The 17,805-nt window shown below is 42.8% G+C and overlaps 1 protein-coding gene across 2 annotated transcripts in view; it reads right to left on the reverse strand.

Moving 5' to 3' along the window:
- The window catches only part of si:ch211-250c4.3 (uncharacterized protein LOC100535981 homolog), a 47,031-nt gene that overhangs the window by 7,882 nt on the left and 21,344 nt on the right, over nucleotides 1-17,805 (reverse strand). Inside the window, exons 3-7 of one of the 2 annotated variants that reach the window (XM_054797324.1) lie at nucleotides 9,625-9,786; nucleotides 7,282-7,426; nucleotides 2,187-2,278; nucleotides 353-474; nucleotides 21-125 (exon numbers count right to left, since the gene is read on the reverse strand). In XM_054797324.1, coding sequence (XP_054653299.1) covers nucleotides 29-125; nucleotides 353-474; nucleotides 2,187-2,278; nucleotides 7,282-7,426; nucleotides 9,625-9,786 — 618 coding nt within the window. In that variant the 3' untranslated portion in view covers nucleotides 21-28. The remainder of the gene's footprint in view (nucleotides 1-20; nucleotides 126-352; nucleotides 475-2,186; nucleotides 2,279-7,281; nucleotides 7,427-9,624; nucleotides 9,787-17,805) is intronic. The other variant, XM_054797325.1, reaches the window with a different exon arrangement.

Consider the following 17,805-nt stretch of genomic DNA (forward strand, 5'->3'; position numbering starts at 1 on the left):
TGAGCAAAGATGACAGCAACCTGGGAATTTACTGCAGCCAAGGGATGTCCAATTTGCTGTGGTGTCCCAAGACAATCATGGAGTTCCTGTTTCTGCCAGCAAGTTCCTCTCGTCCCGGATCGGGCCTGAAACAATACCCACTCCATCAGTGACATTCCATGCACATGAAATTCCTGTTTGAACCAGAAGATGGGAAATGTTCTGAAAACTTTTGAGAGTTCACATCATCATTTCCTCCTGTTATCTTCAGCCAATGGTGATGTTATGTACACAAATCATGCTTTTGTTGAGAATATGACACCTTCTGTGGTAACCAATTTCTGTCTTGGCGATAGAAGCTGGTGGCGCTCACCTGTACAATTGTGGACAGGACATCTTCAAGGAGGTGCTGGACAGTCCCAGCTTGCTCTGGTGTCTCAACTTAGTTCTCTTCACCAGGTCTTTGACTCGACCCAATGTGTGGTTGTCACTGAGCTGAAAACATATACACATCGCCCCGTGATATTTCATATACTGTATGGTTTACTCTCCCCTACAAAAGAGGACTGGTCACTAGGTGTCAGTAATGTTCCTGTAATTCAGTGAGACACACAAGCACCATACTTGTCGGAACAACAAGCTTGAAGGATCTCACAACAGGCACAATAATCCCAAAAAGTGCTGCAGTAACCCACGCCAAGCTAAAACTCAACTCTGAACCCCCAATGTTACTTCCTGCCCGCCACTCAGCTCCCCTAGGGAACACATTTATAGCAACACACACGAGCGTGAGTCTTATTTATTGTTTTGTTTTTATATTGTAGTTTATTTAACCATTTTTATGTCGAAAGTGCTACAAATATGCATGTTTTGACTAATAATAGGCCGCATTCAACCATGATTTTTTAACTAATATATCCATCCATCATCCATCTTCCACTTATCCGAGGTCGGGTTGCGGGGGCAGCAGACTAAGCAGGGAAGCCCAGACGTCCCTCTGCCCGGCTCCTTCGTCCAGCTCGTCCCGGCTAATCCCGAGGCATTCCCAGGCCAGTTGAGAGACACAGTCTCTCCAACATGTCCTGGGTCTTTTGCGAGGCCTTCGACCGGTCGGACGTGCCCTGAACACTTCCCCAAGGAGGCTTCCGGGAGGCATCCTGACCCGACACCCGAACCACCTCATCTGTCTCCTCTCAATGCGGAGGACCAGCGGTTCTACTCCAAGTTACAGATGCAGTGCTTCTCACCTTAGCGCTAAGGAAGAGGCCAGCCATCCTACGAAGACCGGTGAGGGTAAGAACGTAGGTCAACCAGTAAATGGAGAGCCTTGCCTTTCAGCTCAGCTCCCTCTTCACCACAACGGACCGATGCAGAGTCCGCATCACTGCAGATGCTGCACCAATCTACCTGTCGATCTCACGCTCCATCCTTCCCTCACTCGTGAACGAGACCCGGAGGTACACAACTCCTCCACTTGGGGCAGGATCTCATCTTCGACCCGGAGATGGCCTTCCACACTTTTCCGGGGCGAGAACCATGGACTCGGATTTGGAGGTTCTGATTCTCATCCCGGCCGCTTCACACTCGGCTGCGAGCCGATCCAGTGAGAGTTGAAGGTCACGGCTCGATGAAACCAGCAGGACCACATCATCTGCAAAACGAGAGACCCAATCCTGCAGCCACCAAGCCGGAACCCCTCAACGCCCTGGCTGTCCCTAGAAATTGTGTCCATAAAAGTAATGAACACAATCGGTGACAAAGGGCAGCCTTGGAAAGTCCAACCCTCACAGGAAAAGGGTCCGACTTATAGTCGGCAATGCGAACCAAACTCTGACACTGATCATACAGGGAAGGAACAGCCTGAATGAGGCGGTCTGATACCCCATACTCCCGGAGTACTCCCCACCGTATTCCTCGAGGAACACGGTCAAATGCCCTCTCCAGGTCCACAAAATACATGTAGCCTGGTTGGGCAAACTCCCATGCACCCCCAAGGATCCTGCCGAGAGTACACAGCTGGTGCAGAGTTCCATGGACGAAAACCACACTGCTCCTCCTGAATCCGAGATTCAACTATCTGACACAATTAACTAATATATGGATTTCTGAAAAACTGTGATAGAGTCACGAAATTCAAAGCACGAAGTGGCGAAGGAAAAGTATACTAATATTGCTGCAGGGACATTCAACAGCTACGCAAGACTCACCGGCCGATAGACAGTGGAAAGCCCTTCGGTGCTATCACGGTGGAAGTGGTCGCTTCTTCTCCACAGAGCTTCAGGTGTCAAACTGCTCATGTCTGCAACACAAAGAACAATCCATCAGTGCAGAGCCAACGCACAGCTAAGAAAATTCAACTTCTCCTTTGGTCCGTCTTGTTATGCTGTGAATATAAACATATTTATATACTTCTGTAAAGAGCATTTGTAAACAGGAGTTGGCATATGGATGTGTCTTTTACGAGGAAACTCTTTCAGACTACTGACCACACTACGACCAAAAAAAAGTTCTCCTCCATTCCGTGTGGAAGTGGTACGTTTTTGGTTTCATACGTTGTCCTTCTTCCCAACTTCGAAGCACTTTCTTAGTTTTAGAACAAATACATTGGAGGCTAACTAGTTAGCTCGGTAGCTTCCTATATGCTGTGAGCGGCAGCCATCTCTTGTGTCCCTGCAGTGATCCTGGAGCCTGCTCAAAAGCGGTGCGCAATGTGGCGTAAACAACGCTAGCAGCATTGTTGGAGTGTACGTCTACTGTATATATGGCAGATTCATGTTAGACTGGCTGTCAAGTGACAGCTGTCATAGTGAGGATGGATGACAGTAGTAGTAGTACTTTATCAATCCCACAGCAGGGAAATTCATCTGTTACAGCAGCAAGCAAGATACACAAGATACACAAGTATAGTATGTATTTACACAAGATGATAGGCTGATGTCGGCGACCGATCAGTATCAGCTAATTTCCGATCGACATATGCCGATAAATGCTTTTCAAAGCCAATCACCTGTGGCTAGCACTTTGCAGCCTGCAGCGATCCTTTCATGCAGTGTAGTATCTTGCCCTAACTAACATCTTGGGCAGTGTCGTCCTCCCACATTCCTTCAAAACAAAAGCAATCATGTCTGCCGAGTGAAACCTAACTAAAAACCTTTAATATGGCATTTAAAGAACTACACTTGACGGAGTATGGTGAGTTTTTGAGGCTCACGGCAGCTCACGCAGCCACTCGCCCGTATGTGTGTGACTGTCAGACGGCTAAGCTGATAACCCGGAAAATATTTGAATACATCGGACGAGAGCAGCCGATCTCAGCAGTGGAAGTTTGCCACAGAAAGTCTCCTTCAAGAAGGTGTCTCATCCTCTGGAGGTTTCAGGAGTTGTCTCGTAAGTCAAATATGTTTACAGTGATTTCATGTTTCCTTTTTTCATATTATATATTCAGTGGCAGGGGTGCAGCCAGGAATTCTGGGTCCCATGAAAAAAATCAGGTCCCCCCCATTAATTAATTACTTAATTTGATTCAAAATGACCTATTTTTGGGCTCCCTGGCAGTCAATGTACCCTGGAATTGTACTTAATACTGCACCCCTGGCCAATAGCACTCATTATAAATAAATAGAAAAATGTATAATTAATCCATGTGATTGGTATCGTATCGGACGATCTCAGCCCTGGATGGTCGGTATTAGAATCGGCAGCATAAAATCATGATCAGAGCATCCCTAGCTGATGTTGATTTTGTTTTTTTGGGGGGGGTTTTTCCAAGTGCCACGCGATCAACCCATTTTACGTTCGTGATACTACAACGAAGAACTTCCCCATTGCTAATGGTGCGTTATTATGTCTTATTATTGTCTTATCATGTCTACTATATTAGGGAATACTAGTATAAAGGTGGCTACAAGGGTGTTATTTCATGTCTACAGGGCTCTAATAATGTTAAAAACTGTTTTTATAAGGCCATAAATAGGTTTTCTATGTTCTAACTGCAAAAATACAGTGTTCCATTATTTATCACCGGGGATAGGCTCCCAAAAATAGCAATTAGTAAAATCCGCGAAGTAGCCAACTATATTTTTTTCACAACTATTAGATATGTTTTAAGGATGTGAAACCTCTCACCATACACTTTATACAGGCGGGCATTAACATTTTCTCACATCTCACTCTTGTTTAAAAACTCTCAAAGTTCAAATTCAGTTTGAATTTGAATGATCAACCTGCAGGGGTGGACACAAGAAATGAAGTGACTCACATGTATTTCACTCCCATGGTTAGCTGCTTCTGTTTCTTCTGTTGTTTACAGTTTTGGCGGTTAGCAAGCAGTTCACACGGTTAGCTAGTTTGGTAGCCATGACCACAACAGGAGACGGCATGAAAGAGATTGGTTGACGATGGTCTCGAGCCAATCAGGACGCAGAAGACAATGGGCGGTGCAGACAGAAGACAGAGAATAGAGAGACGCCACCGCTTCGTGTTAAAGCACAGAACTACAACACTCAACTTCCCACAGTGCAATTCTTCTTAAAGGGCCAGGCTCGGCCTGTAACAGCATTCATACGCTGTAATTTATTTTTTTTTAAAGCACTAAAATTGCACACACAAAAAAATCCACACAACAGCGAGTCCACAAAAGGGGAACCGCGATGGAGCAGGGGAACACTATTCCATTTATCAATACTGAATCCTACTTCCCAGAAATTCACTCACCGTGGTCAGGTGTGGAACCAATTAACCACAATCAACGAGGGACGACTGTAATATCACTTGATCAAGCCTTTTCTATTATTTAACACTACAAAATACGTAATGAAAGTATGCATGATGCATGATGGTACCGGCCGATGCTCAAGGCTGCAATATCAGCATCGTATCGGGAGTGAAAGGTTGTATCGGGACACCAACATTACGTACGAAAACAAAGATTTGATGGCACTTGTGAAGCGTAGAAGGTGAGGGATGCAAGTTCTAAACTCCTTGCAGTAGGAGTCACTCATTTAACTATGCAGAGACCTCACTTTCCTCTAACTGCTCAAGCTCTGAGCTGGACGTCAAATTTCAGAGACATTCCAGAGGCCTTGAGGCAGTAGGATACCAGGAATTGTGTCCGTGCCCCAGTTGCATTTTTCTTGCAGGACCGCGAGGATGCCTCAGGCAGCACAAGGCTGAAAACACTGCAGTAGAATTTCCGAATGATTCCTACAACACCCCATGACTAACTACACCAGGGGTGTCCAAACTTTTTCCAGGGTGGCACGCTCTAAAAATATCATTAAAAGAGAAATAATACAAAAAAACATTTTTTTTTAAGTTGTGATATGAAAACAAACAAAATAACGAACTAGAGAAGCACTCGAAGAGCCCCCCCCCCATATTGTGCTTCACACCAAAATAATCATCCTACATTTTTTTGGATCAGTCTTTGATATTTTGTAGAACCTGTTGGAAACTTGTCCTGTACGTTTTTTTTACCAAGCGCTCTGACCAATTTTTGTGGAGTTATATGCACAAATGCCGAAAATAGTCCTATCTCACAATGTTAAAGAACCCTTTTTTAAAAATTCCTGGATCCAGACCGTGATCCAGATCACCCCCTAAATGAATCAGTTCTTCCGTACCCCATTTCCCACAATTCCTGGAAATTTCATCCAAATTCATTCCGAGCTTTTCAAGTTATTTTGAACACAAACAAACAAACGCAGGCAAGAAAAAAACCTTGTCGCTGCGCTCGGCGGAGGTAATAAATTAGGTTGGAAAATCAGGTTGCAGAAAAAGTTATTTTATGTGAATAAAGTCTAAATATGATGGAAATAAAGTCATAATTATAAGAATCAAATTTAAAAGAAGAAAGTTGAAAGTTGTATAACTAAATAAAACAATTACAAAATAAAAAAACGTAAATAAAATAAATGTAAAAAAAAAAGAAATGAAGAAAAAAAAGCTGTCATTTTATGAGAATAAAGTCTAAATATTAAGAGAATTATTTTTACGATAATAAACATGTAATATTATTAGGAAAATAATGTTATTTTAGGAGCATAGAGGTGAAATATTAAAGAAAAATACAATATCTTTAAGTCACAGTGTTATTTTAAAAAAACAAACAAAACAAAATGAAGTTGTCACATTTGGAAAATCGGGATGGGGAAAAGTCATAATATTACGAGAAGAAAATTTACAAAGATTAAAAAGTAAAGTTTAAATATTTGGGAAATTAAAAAAAACAACAGCAAAAATGGGGGAAAAAAGAGCCAAGTCATACTAACAAAAAATCACTATGAATTTGTCCATTGCGCTCTTGAACAGATGCAGTCGTTCTGACTTGGCATGGACATACCTGTGTGTGTGTGTGTGTGTGTGTGTGCGTGTGTGTATGTGTGTGCGTGTGTGTGTGTGTGTGTGTGTATAACGGCATCATCTACATGCATTTGTGTGTTAACCTCTGGACAGATGGCAGGAAGCTCATTAATATACAGTATATACACTGAAGAACAGGGGGCCTAAAACTGATCCCTGGGGTGCCCCTACAGGGCTGTCTAAACAGGAGGACATCGTGCTCTAAATTCTTGTGCAGTTCCGTCTGTTCATGGATCTTCGTACATTAGCGTTCACGAGTGGTGAGTAGCCATATGTTTTACACTTGAAATGTATTTAATAAGTGCGTGAGGCATATCCGGGGCTTAAACCTGGATTGTATCACGAGTGAACAATGACAATTGAAAAGACAAGAGGATGGTCCTGGAGCCGAATCGAATCTAATAATTCCAATAGTCACTTTTATTGCAAATGTTGATGTGAAATCGTAGGAAAACGGCAATGTCAAGCTAGTAGGTGGTTAGGAGAAGGGAAAACAACAAAGATGTTTAGACTCTTCAAGCTGCAGGGGGTAAAATAACATGTTTGTAAGGTTCTGCCGGGTGACCAGTGGAACAACTTCTCATTCTTAAAAGCCCAATCAGACCTGAAATTCTCCCCGACATGTGGAAGAGCAGAGTAGTTTGCCTGTGAAAATAACAAGGAAGGTTATGTCAGCGCTGAACATAGTTTGATAGTTGATTTGCCAAGGTTCAAAGAATGAAACGCTCAGTACAGATCAAGGACATCGCCCTTCCAATCCATCTACCGCTTATTCTGTTCAGGGTCACGGGTGAGCTGGAGCCTATCCCAGCTGACTTGGGGCAAAAGGCAGACTACGCCTGCACAGGGAGTCGGGGACTGAACCCAAGCTACCTGGATGCAAGCCGAATGAGTCGAGAGGTGAGAACCTAAATACAAACACGAGTCAAACGGTAGAGTTACCTCGCCTGCTTGAAAGGAGCTGGTACCGCGTGGCCTCAGGAATGGTTGACAGATCAGAGAGTGTTCCGCCGGGTGACAAAGCCTCACTTATGTCCTGAAAGGCCAGACTGGCTGCGCCACAGCAGCAGTGATGTCGGAAGAAGTCCTGTTCCCAAATACACAAACGACACATCATTGCAGCTTTCTAGCGCAGTTTCTCCTGTCATCGTTTTGTAACAACAATTACAGAACTTACAGTAATTCTATTTTATTTTTAATACTTAGTACAAGCATGTAGCATTCGTTTCTATGTTGCTATGTGAAGTCAATGCGCCCAGGAAATGAAGTTCCGCTAATGCTTAAAACAAGCAAAGTACGGCAAAATACGCTAAGAATTACATGTTGTCATGAATGTGCCTGTTCCTGCATGGATATAAAAACATGAAACCTTGCTGGAGGTTTTTGGAGGTGTTCTAATGAAGGCGGAGTAGGTGTGTCCCATTACGTGCATGAATTACCTGCTTCTTTGATCTGTTTTTGTATCTTCAGAACGCACAGAAAAGAGAAAGACGTGTGTGCAGTTTTCCTCCTTGTTTGAACATTCGGAGTTATTTATTATTCAGTTTGTAGATTTTCTCCCCAGCTCGGTTGTTTCCGGCATTTCTTAAATTGCCACAGAAATGTGTAGTTTTGAGAACAGGTCGTCATCAAACATTGCATAACCACGAGATATTTATGTTCTCCATTAGTCTGGGGAGTGGGAGCGTCATTCATGAGGGCGGGCGGGCAGATGACGACATGCTTCTGGTATTTCCCGCGGTGTGTTTGTTATTGTTAAACCTCTCGGCATTCAGGCTCCGACTGAACACACTTTCAACATCAACAGCATTTTTTGACACTTTCAAATTTAAAGTGGTCTTCTTCATTCACACGAGACGCAATTTAAAGTAAGCCAATCTGTTAAAACCATTCCTGGGTGTGCAGTCCAACATCTCACGCCTGCGGCCTCGCTTTCCCGACATTCCATTGACCTGCGGAGTGTAAAGATGTTCCTTATTTCATGATGAAATCATTTGCTAGATGGGCAATGAGGCTTTAAATCAAAACCGATGTGTGTTGACAAACATAGTTGAATGGATGTACGTTACACTAATACCTCGTTTATCGCGGTTTATTACTTCTGATTCCACCGTGATAAGGGAATTTCAGTGAAGTATGATACCTTATTTATAATAGTTATAGTTAGACCTGTTTATGACCTTCTAAACACAGTTTTGAGCATTACTGGAGCCCCAGACACGAAATAACACCCCTATGTCACCTTTACACTCGTATTACCCCATATAGAAGATATTATAATAGTAAATAAGCCATTTACGACATAAATAAGGCTCGTGCTCATGTGTTGCGATAAACGTGTTCCCCAGGGGAGCAGAGTAAGGCCCTGTCCACACAGGAACGTCCTAGGGATTTTTTTTGGCGGGTTGGAAAATGGTAAATGGTCTTTCACTTATATAGCGCTTTTCCACCTCCATGGCGCTCGGAGCGCTTTGACGCTGTTAGCACATTTACCTCCTGATAACGCAGCATCAGGAGCAACCGGGGGTTCAGTTTCCCGGCCAAGGATACTTCGACATGATCACAAGACATGATCGAACACGTAACCCTCATTTTGGGAGACGACCACTGTACCACCTGAGCCATGCCGCCCGGGGGGGAGACCCAGTGTTAAAAAAAAAGTTGCAGCCACACTGTGCCGGATTAGTATATAGTTGCATCCAGACGGGAACTGATCACTGGGTGAAAACGATGTAACACACCAGGCACACCTACGTGGGGCGAGTGGTCGCTGGTCAGGATGCCTCCCGGACACGTCCCTGGGGAGGTGTTCAGGGCACGTCTGACGTTGGTGAGACTATGTCTCTCAACTGGCCTGGGAACACCTCGGGATCCACCGGGAGGAGTTGGATGAATTAGCGGGGAGAGGGAAGTCTGTTTCCCTGCTTAGGCTGCTGCCCCCGTAACCCGACCTCGGATGAGCGGAATAAGATGGATGGATGGAAACACAGACGCCATCATTGCTCAACAGACCAATGCTAGAAGATTGATTCGAGACTATGACAGGGAAAAAGGTTGTTGAAGGTGACGAACAGCGAGTGACTAACATTTATGACTGCTTCGTTGCGCACGCCAGAGTGGGCAACACAATTTGAGTTTGGCTTTCAAATTTGCTATGGTAGATAGTGAAACTCATTTTTAATACTCATTTGTATTCAATTAAATTATTTGGCAAAAAGCATTACGTTATCATGATTATAATAACATTAATATTAAATTACAGCAAGGGAAATGAAGAATGTGCACCTCTTTCGTCTTTGCCATCCCACAGTCCTTCTGCAAGCGACAGATCTGCTTCTGAAGCAGAAGGTTGGTCTCCTGCAGGTGGCCGATTCTCTCAACAAGCTGGCAGATGTGCTCCAAGTACCCAAGTCCTGACCCCAAAGGGTTGGAATGTGACTGCTGGACCTGGACAAACAGGAGGTGTGTGTGCAGGTTAGTCGTACATCTACTTCCAAAACTAACACGATACAAGATGCACAGTGAAACACGTTTATGTCGGACTGGCTGACTGAAGTCGGCATAAGCGGTTGTTGACCTGACCGAAACCGAAACTAGCCTGCCCATTTACTTGCGCTTGCTGCTGAGGTTGAAACTTCTTCAAACATCTTGAAGCTCATAGAACAAAAAATCAAGTGGTAAACCCCAAAAAATGTCACCGGCCCTGAGCCGGAGGATCCCATTGGCTGTCAGTCAAGACACGGAACCATCCTCGGCCCAAATGAAGGTTGTTACTGGTGCCGAGTGCAGTCCAATAACCATCAGACGGCATCTGCGAGAGAAGGCTTTTTCAGAAAGTCTTCAACGCCACAAAAGGAGATCCCAACTAAGATGTTTTCCACACGGCACAGTGGAGGGGGCACCATCATGATCTGGGCTGCTTTTTTCAGCAGTGGAACAATGGAGCTTTAGGTTGTGCAGGGGCGTCAAACGGCAGACGGCTGTGTGGAGATGAAGCAGGGGGCATCCCTCATGACTGAAGGCCCTCGTCTGTGTGGCAATGACTGGCTTTTTCAACAGGACAACGCTGCACTTCACAATGACAAAAGATTTCTTCCACAGGAATAACATCAGTCTATTGGACCATCCTGCGTGTTCCCCTGATCTAAATCCAATTGAGAACATTTGGGGATGGATGGCAAGGGACGTTTTAAAAAAACTGGACATCAGTTCCAGACAGTGGATGCCCTCCGTGAAGCCATCTTCACCACCTGGAGCAACATTCCCACTAGCCTCCTGGAAACACTGGCATCAAGCATGCTAAACCTATTTTTGAGGTTCTTAACAAGAATGGTGCAGCTACTCAAGATCCAACAGTGCAAACTACAAGTATAAACTTCTGCAATTTTTCAACTGGTCTTAAAATTTGGAGCGCGTTGGTTGATACTCTCTCTATTAAGCTCTATTAAGCAGTAAAAAATGACTTTTTGAAAAAACATAACTCTCCAGCCCAAACAAAACAGGAAATGAACTCTGCTGAGTTTTAATGTCCCGCCTTTGAAGTTCCTTCCCTGTAACTTTGGCTCTGGCAATCCAGTTGAGTCACTGGGAGCTCTAATGGAAACACTGGGCAAACAATAGGCCAGAGCTTCTAACAGGCTGAGATCATACATTTCCTGTGACAAACAAAGTGTCTGAATCATCACACCGACTCCTGAATTCCCACACCACAGACAGTGTGGTAGAAGACAGCATGGATAGTTCAAGTAGTGGCTGTTTCAGTAGTAGTGGTACTTTTTTACTACTCTCATGCTACATAACAATGAAGTGGTGTACTAGTGTTGAGAATGAAATCACATTAACTCATTAAATACCAAAGACGTATTTATATGCTTTTATAAACCCCAACTCCTGAGCCCAACAACGCATTTATACGTCTTTTACGTTTTTTTGTGCGAGAGACAAAAAGAGGTGAACTTTGAAGCCATAAAAACGGCTACAGTGTCGCAGAAGTGCATTTGAAGAGAGCTCTGCGGGGTCATTTCAATGGAAGAATCACACATGACAGGAAGGAGGAAGCAAGAGAGCGTGGAGGAGTGTAGCATGCAGATGGTTACACAATGTAGGGGAATTTTAACGCATGCACACGCACATGCATGTTTAGTTCCAAATGTGAAAACTGTAAATAGTTCATGGTGTTATATTTGTAAATAATTTTTAACGTAAAACAACCCGTTTTTGTGTTGTGGTATAGTTGTTTTAGATATTTCAGCTGTCACAAAAGCAAAAAATATTTGTGTCAAAGTGAAAGTTATGCTTGAAGTGTATCTTTTCACAAAAAGCAGTTTTTCTCCCTTTTTTAGTCAGAAACGGATATTTTCCTGAAACTTCCCTGTGTTCTACTGCTGATTACTGAAGAACGGGAAAAGGTAGAAACAAACTTTTTTTTTCTGATGAAAGACGGGAGTCTAATCTTTCTTTTGGTAGGTTCCATGTTTTTATAGCCATAGAACACAATATTCTGTGTGCCTTGAAAGATCAGTCAAAATCATCTAAAATGGCCTCTACTGGAGGGGATGTTTTTTGAAAAATTGCTTTAAAATGTCATATGTCCCAGTTCTAAGTGCAACTGTGTATGATATTGTTCATGTCCCGAACTTTGTTCTGAGAATTGAAACCCATGAAAGAAACTAAATGAACATTAGTGCCACTGCAATTGCAAAAGAGTATGGTAACTAAAATCCAGGAAAAAGTTGCTTACTAAAATTGTTGTCTGAATAGATTAAGGGGTTTTCACGTTTGATTTCATCCTATTTTGTTTTATTTTATTGTATTTTTAACAAATGATTGTTAGAGTCGCAAAGCCTGACAATGTCAACAATTGTTTTCATTTTTTTTTCATTTTAGGATTTCCTCACTTCTGCCGCATGGTTTCATAATTACGACAGCAAAACACAGTTGCACTGTAAGCTAATTATTTGAAAGGTTGTGGGGAAATGCCAATACAACCGAAATATAACCAAAGAATAACAAATTCATGGTTATGGGAACATTAGAGTAACATTCAAGACAGCAAGCATGCAACCAATAGAGACCATAACGAGAACGTTCCACTGCTCCCAAGGGACAACCAGTGACGTGCAGTGCAGCCAACATGTCATCGTGAAAAAAAAGATCATGTAAATAAAATTGAACTGTATTACTGTATAAATACGTTCTGTATGATTCTGATTGTTTTTTACATTTTCTTTGCTGGATTTGCACATTTCCTAATCCAGTGCAAGCCACAAACCTAAGATGAGGCTGCCGCCAACGTCGCTGGGTCACGGCGCCTGCCAGTTTCTCTTTGACGGCATGTTGCAGAAACCTTTATACACACCATCAGTTAGCACATTTACAAAAATGGAATCAAGTTGGCTGGGATAGTTCAGTATGTGTATTACCAGAATTAGAGCTGAAAAAGGTGTATTTTCAGAAAGGTACAACAAGCAAATGAGGCCGATTCGGTGCAATGGATGTAGAAACATATTGTTGCTAGCGTTAGCATTTGTCATCTAACATAACCACAACACCACAATTTATTCTGCAATCCTTCATCTGAGACGTCAAAAACTGTACAGTTAATACCTGGCTTTAGTCTGTGAACAACAGGCAGTAACCTTTACAACTTTTATAACGATTCTGTTTTGTGTCGAGCTGGGTTAAAATGATGCTGATAAGAGAGACAGATCCTAAGTTCACCAATTCCACTGACATCTCTCTCGTACATATTTCCATGAGCTCTACTGCGTTCAGAACACTTTCCTAAACATGACAGTGCCTGGAAGGAATGAATCCAGATAGGGAGGACAGTGGAAACACATGTACCAGACAAGACTGGCAAAGTGCTTTTGCCTCACTTGAATTCAGTCTTTCAAAGCACCCAAACAGGGGCTATTTTCCATACTGCAGGTCAATTCCAATTTGTTTGCTGTATTTAATTTTGTCATGTCAGTGTGAGCAGTACAACTCCGACCTTTTTCAAATATGACTCACTCCTCATTTGTGTGGAGACAGACTCCTGATCAGCATTTTATGACCAGTTGAAAAACTGCAAGAATTGACATTTTGCATTGTTGGATCTTCAAGAGGTTCTAAGTAGAGCTTAGAATTCCAAAAGAAGAAATGGGAGTGAGGCACAGAAAAGCATTAAGGTGAAAAGGGCTGTTCATCAGCTGATCAAAAGTTTAAGACCATAGCTCAAAATAACCCGAAATCCCCCTAAAATTGAAATAAAATTTCCCAAAAAGGACTCAGTAAATAGTAGCAGCGCCATTCTTCTTAAACACCTCAAAAATGGGTTTGGGCATGCTTGATGCCAGTGTTTCCAGGAGGCTAGTGGGAATGTTGCTCCAAACTTCCCTTTCCAACCATCCCCAAATGTTTTCAATTGAATTTAGATCAGGGGAACATGCATGGTGGTCCAAAAAAGTGAGCTTTTTCCTCTGGAAGAAGCAGCGTTGTCCTGTTGAAAAAGCCAGTTATTACCACACAGACATGTGTGGTAGTCAGTCATGTGACAGTCATGAGGGATGCCCCCTGCAACATCTCTGCCGTTTGACGCCCCTGCGCAACCTGAAGCTCCATTGTTCCATTGAAGGAAAAAGCACCCAAAAATCATGATGGCGCCGCCTCCACTGTGCCGTGTGGAAAACATCTCAGGTGGGATCTCCTTGTCATGCCAGTAACGTTGGAAGCCATCAGAACCGTCAAGGTTACATTTTTTTCATCAGAGAATAAGACTTTCAATGTCCCACCTTTCAATATCCCATGTTTGGTGCTCTCATGCAAATTCCAAACGGGGAATTTTGTGGCATTGAAGGAGAGAGACCTTTCAAGACCGTTTTAAAACCCTTCTCTCGCAGATTCCATGTGATGGTTATTGGACTGCACTAGGCACCAGTAACAACCTTCATTTGGGCCAAGCATGGTCCCGTCTCCTGACGGACAGGCATTGGGATCTTCCGGCTCAGGGCCAGTGACATTTTTTGGGGTCCAACCTCAGCAGCAATGGTGCGCTGCCATCAAGAGATCATGGCAGCGTGAATACCTGACAGAAAATGACATTGAAGCCACATTTTTGCCAAGATTTTGGCTTTTAAAGGCTGTGCTTTTAAACTTTTGATCAGCTGATGAACAGCCTATTTCACTTTAACGCTTGTTTGCAATAAACCGCTTTCCCAAAAGTTTTTTGTCCCATTTTTCCATTCCCATTTGCTCTTTTTGCATTTTGAAGTTCTACTTAGAACCTCCTTAACATCCAACAGTGCAAAATGTAAATTCTAGCAATTTTTCAAGTGGTCTTAAAATTTGGATCAGGAGTGTTTATATCCGATATGTCTTCAAGCTTTGTAGTCTCAACGCTTAGGTCGTATATATCCGACCTATACGTCATCGAAAGTTGTGCTTTGGCTTGGATAAAGGTACTCACCGATGACGGCAAAATTTATTCTTATCATTCAAAAAATTTTTTCAAAAAAGTTCCTGGCTCCGATACCCACATGCTCTGCAAAACAGACGTCCCAGCAAGTTGTCCACAAGCTCCCATAGCCAAAAGTCTTTCTTCTTAAGCTTACTCATTTGGTCCAGAAAAGGTTGCTCTCCCATGAAAGTGCCAAGGAAAGTTTATTTGCGTGAACACACGGCAAAACGTGTGTCGTCGTGCTTTTTGCGCATGCGCATCATTTCCCAGACGCTTTGTGTTCACACTGACAAGTTCCATTTTTTCCGGTAATGTGAACGACCATCGAAATCGAAAAGTTCCGATATAAAAAAATAAATAAATAAATAAAAACTCGATGGACCTGATCACAAACTGACAAGGTCTGCATCCCAACAGACGTTTCTTGTTCTCCGTTTGGCGTTTCCTGTCCTTCCAGGCAGTTTGGTCGGGTGACGAGGGCAACGCAGTGAGGCTGGTGGACGTAATCGGCAATCACCACCACTCCTAAGCCCCACGTCCTCACTGGTTAAACACTTCATTATTCATCACCGTTCCATGTAGACCTAAGTTCTGCTGTCTGGGCCACTACTTCCTTGCTACACCTAGCTTACTGTGTGGAGACATGGGGCAATAATTATAAAAGCAATCTTCACATATGGTCTTAGAGGAAAATTAAGGTAGGTTTTTGTTGTTACGTCTAACTTCTTCCTCTGTCATCCTGGACCTCCTTATTCCTCCATTCCCTAATTGTTGATTGCGTTCCAGAACTTCAGCCGAAGTCGTTACTCTTTTGGACACTTTTTTGTTGCTCTTTGTCTTCTCTTACAGACAATGAAGTTTCCAAATTGTTAAATTCCTTCAAGTAACAAAGTATTGCAGTATTAAATATAATAAGGAGAATAAAAATTCTTGGTTGGTAAATGCTTTTAGGTTGACACAAAAGATCCTTGATGTTCACATTTTTGAGGCAACGAAAAAAATCCTCTCTTTGTCCCAGATAGAGAGTCCCATTCATGAAGAAGGAATTACATTATTATCTGTGATGACAAGCGATGAGATGGTGCTGGTGGGGTCACTGTGCTGCCTTCATCTGCCAAACTTGGCCCTTGGTGGTGACCGGCCCCTGGATGCTGGCCTAGCCTGGGGCCCAGGAGGGGATGTCTAGCATCTGCCACTTCTTCAGAGATCACCTTCTCGCATCAGCAAAAGTTCCACTGGATGTTCCAAGCGCAATCAATCAATATATCAACAGCCAATTTGATCCAACCGCGGTTGGTTGGCCCCAAAATTGGTGGTGCATCGTATCTGTTGATATTACTAGAGATACTTGAAATACAGATTATGTCAGGTCACATGATGCATCTTTTACTGCGATGCCACTCGATGCATTTCACAAATATATGTTATAGAAAAAGTTCCATATTTATGACAAACACTTTGTCTCAACAAAAGTCATTATTAAAAAAATCATGACCAATTAAAGGAAGACGCCGTACCCCACCATTCGCATATCCGGCGCGTTCATTGCCAAGTGAAGCTGTTTTTCTGACATCCTTACTTTGTTAGATGTACCGCGCACTGTTTTTATTGTGAAGGCCGGATGTAAGCTGTTTTTTTGGGGGGTTCTGGTCGGCATCTTACTACACCCTCGCTTACACGTACAGTCGTCCCTCGTTTTTAGTGGTTAATCGGTTATAGAACCAATTAAATTAATTTCCATGTAGGATTCAATGGAGTAGCTACGTAGTTTTCGTGGAAAACCTGTTTCCTATTATTCGTTGTTTACACCACACTGCAAATATTATGCTGCAGGGACTCAAGACGGCCGCTAGCTAGCAAACTAGCGAGCTAACCAGTTAGCCATGAATTGATTTCTTCTAAACTTAAGAAGCCAAAAACGTACCACGTCCACACGGGATGGGAGGAGAACTTTTTTCACGCTATCATGTCGGACATGCCATGGCTGACTTCAGGACTTCATGCAGTGTTAAGGTAATGTAATGTAAGCTAATGTCTCAATGTTTTGTGTCATTACTGCCACCTAGTGACCAGAATACTACAGTTGTGTTTCAATATGTTTTGACTAGTAATAGACCATAATCTACCACAAAACAGCAAACATGAATTCATTCATTCATTTCTGAAAAAATGCAATATAGCGAGGGAGCGATAATTGAACCGTGTTATTGCGAGGGACGACTGTACAGTATTTACAATCCAGAAGGCCAAACTTGGATAAAATTGCAGACTGCCGTGTGGAGCACATCATTGCACGTACTCCGATATCATGGTCGGCACAAAAGTCGATTCTGATATGAACCAGCGTTTCATTTTTATGGTCAGCCGATATCACCGTACATCCCCAGATATGACAATCGCTCTGTATGTGAACCCCCAGGCCAGGGGTGTCCTAACCCTTTCCATCGAGGGTTGCATACTGAAAGAAATCAAAGGATTCAGGGGCCATTTTTTATATGCATGCCATCTATGTGTTATAGATAACAATACATATGATTATTATTATTATTAGTTATTATTATGCCTTTTTGCACTTTTTTTTTTGAACTTTTTTCATGTTTTCTTGTTTAATTGTATTTTTAGAATGTGCCACGGGCCAATAACAAACAAGTTGCAGACCACAAATGGCCCCTGTGCTGCACTTTGGAGACCCCTGTCCCAGGTTCACAGTGGCTAGGTTGTATGTAAAATACTGTAAACCAGTGTCCTACTCATAAAGGAATACCTTTCCCATTTATTCCTGTCTATGTTTGACTTGTTTCATAGTTGTAGCGATACAATAGTCATCACACATCTGTTTAAAAAAAGCCCACAATTGTTACATGTTTATGTCTTCCCTCAAGTGATGAGATTTCACACTTTGTTCAGCGGTCCTTGAACGCACCATGACTCAAAAGTGAACCTTACATGGCTTACAAGTGCATGTGCGTGTACTGACTTGACCGTCCCACAGGGAGCTGTCTTGTCTTCATCAGCGCTTCCATCTG

Source organism: Dunckerocampus dactyliophorus, chromosome 13, assembly GCF_027744805.1.
Source record: "Dunckerocampus dactyliophorus isolate RoL2022-P2 chromosome 13, RoL_Ddac_1.1, whole genome shotgun sequence".
In the NCBI taxonomy this organism is placed as follows: Eukaryota; Metazoa; Chordata; class Actinopteri; order Syngnathiformes; family Syngnathidae; genus Dunckerocampus; species Dunckerocampus dactyliophorus.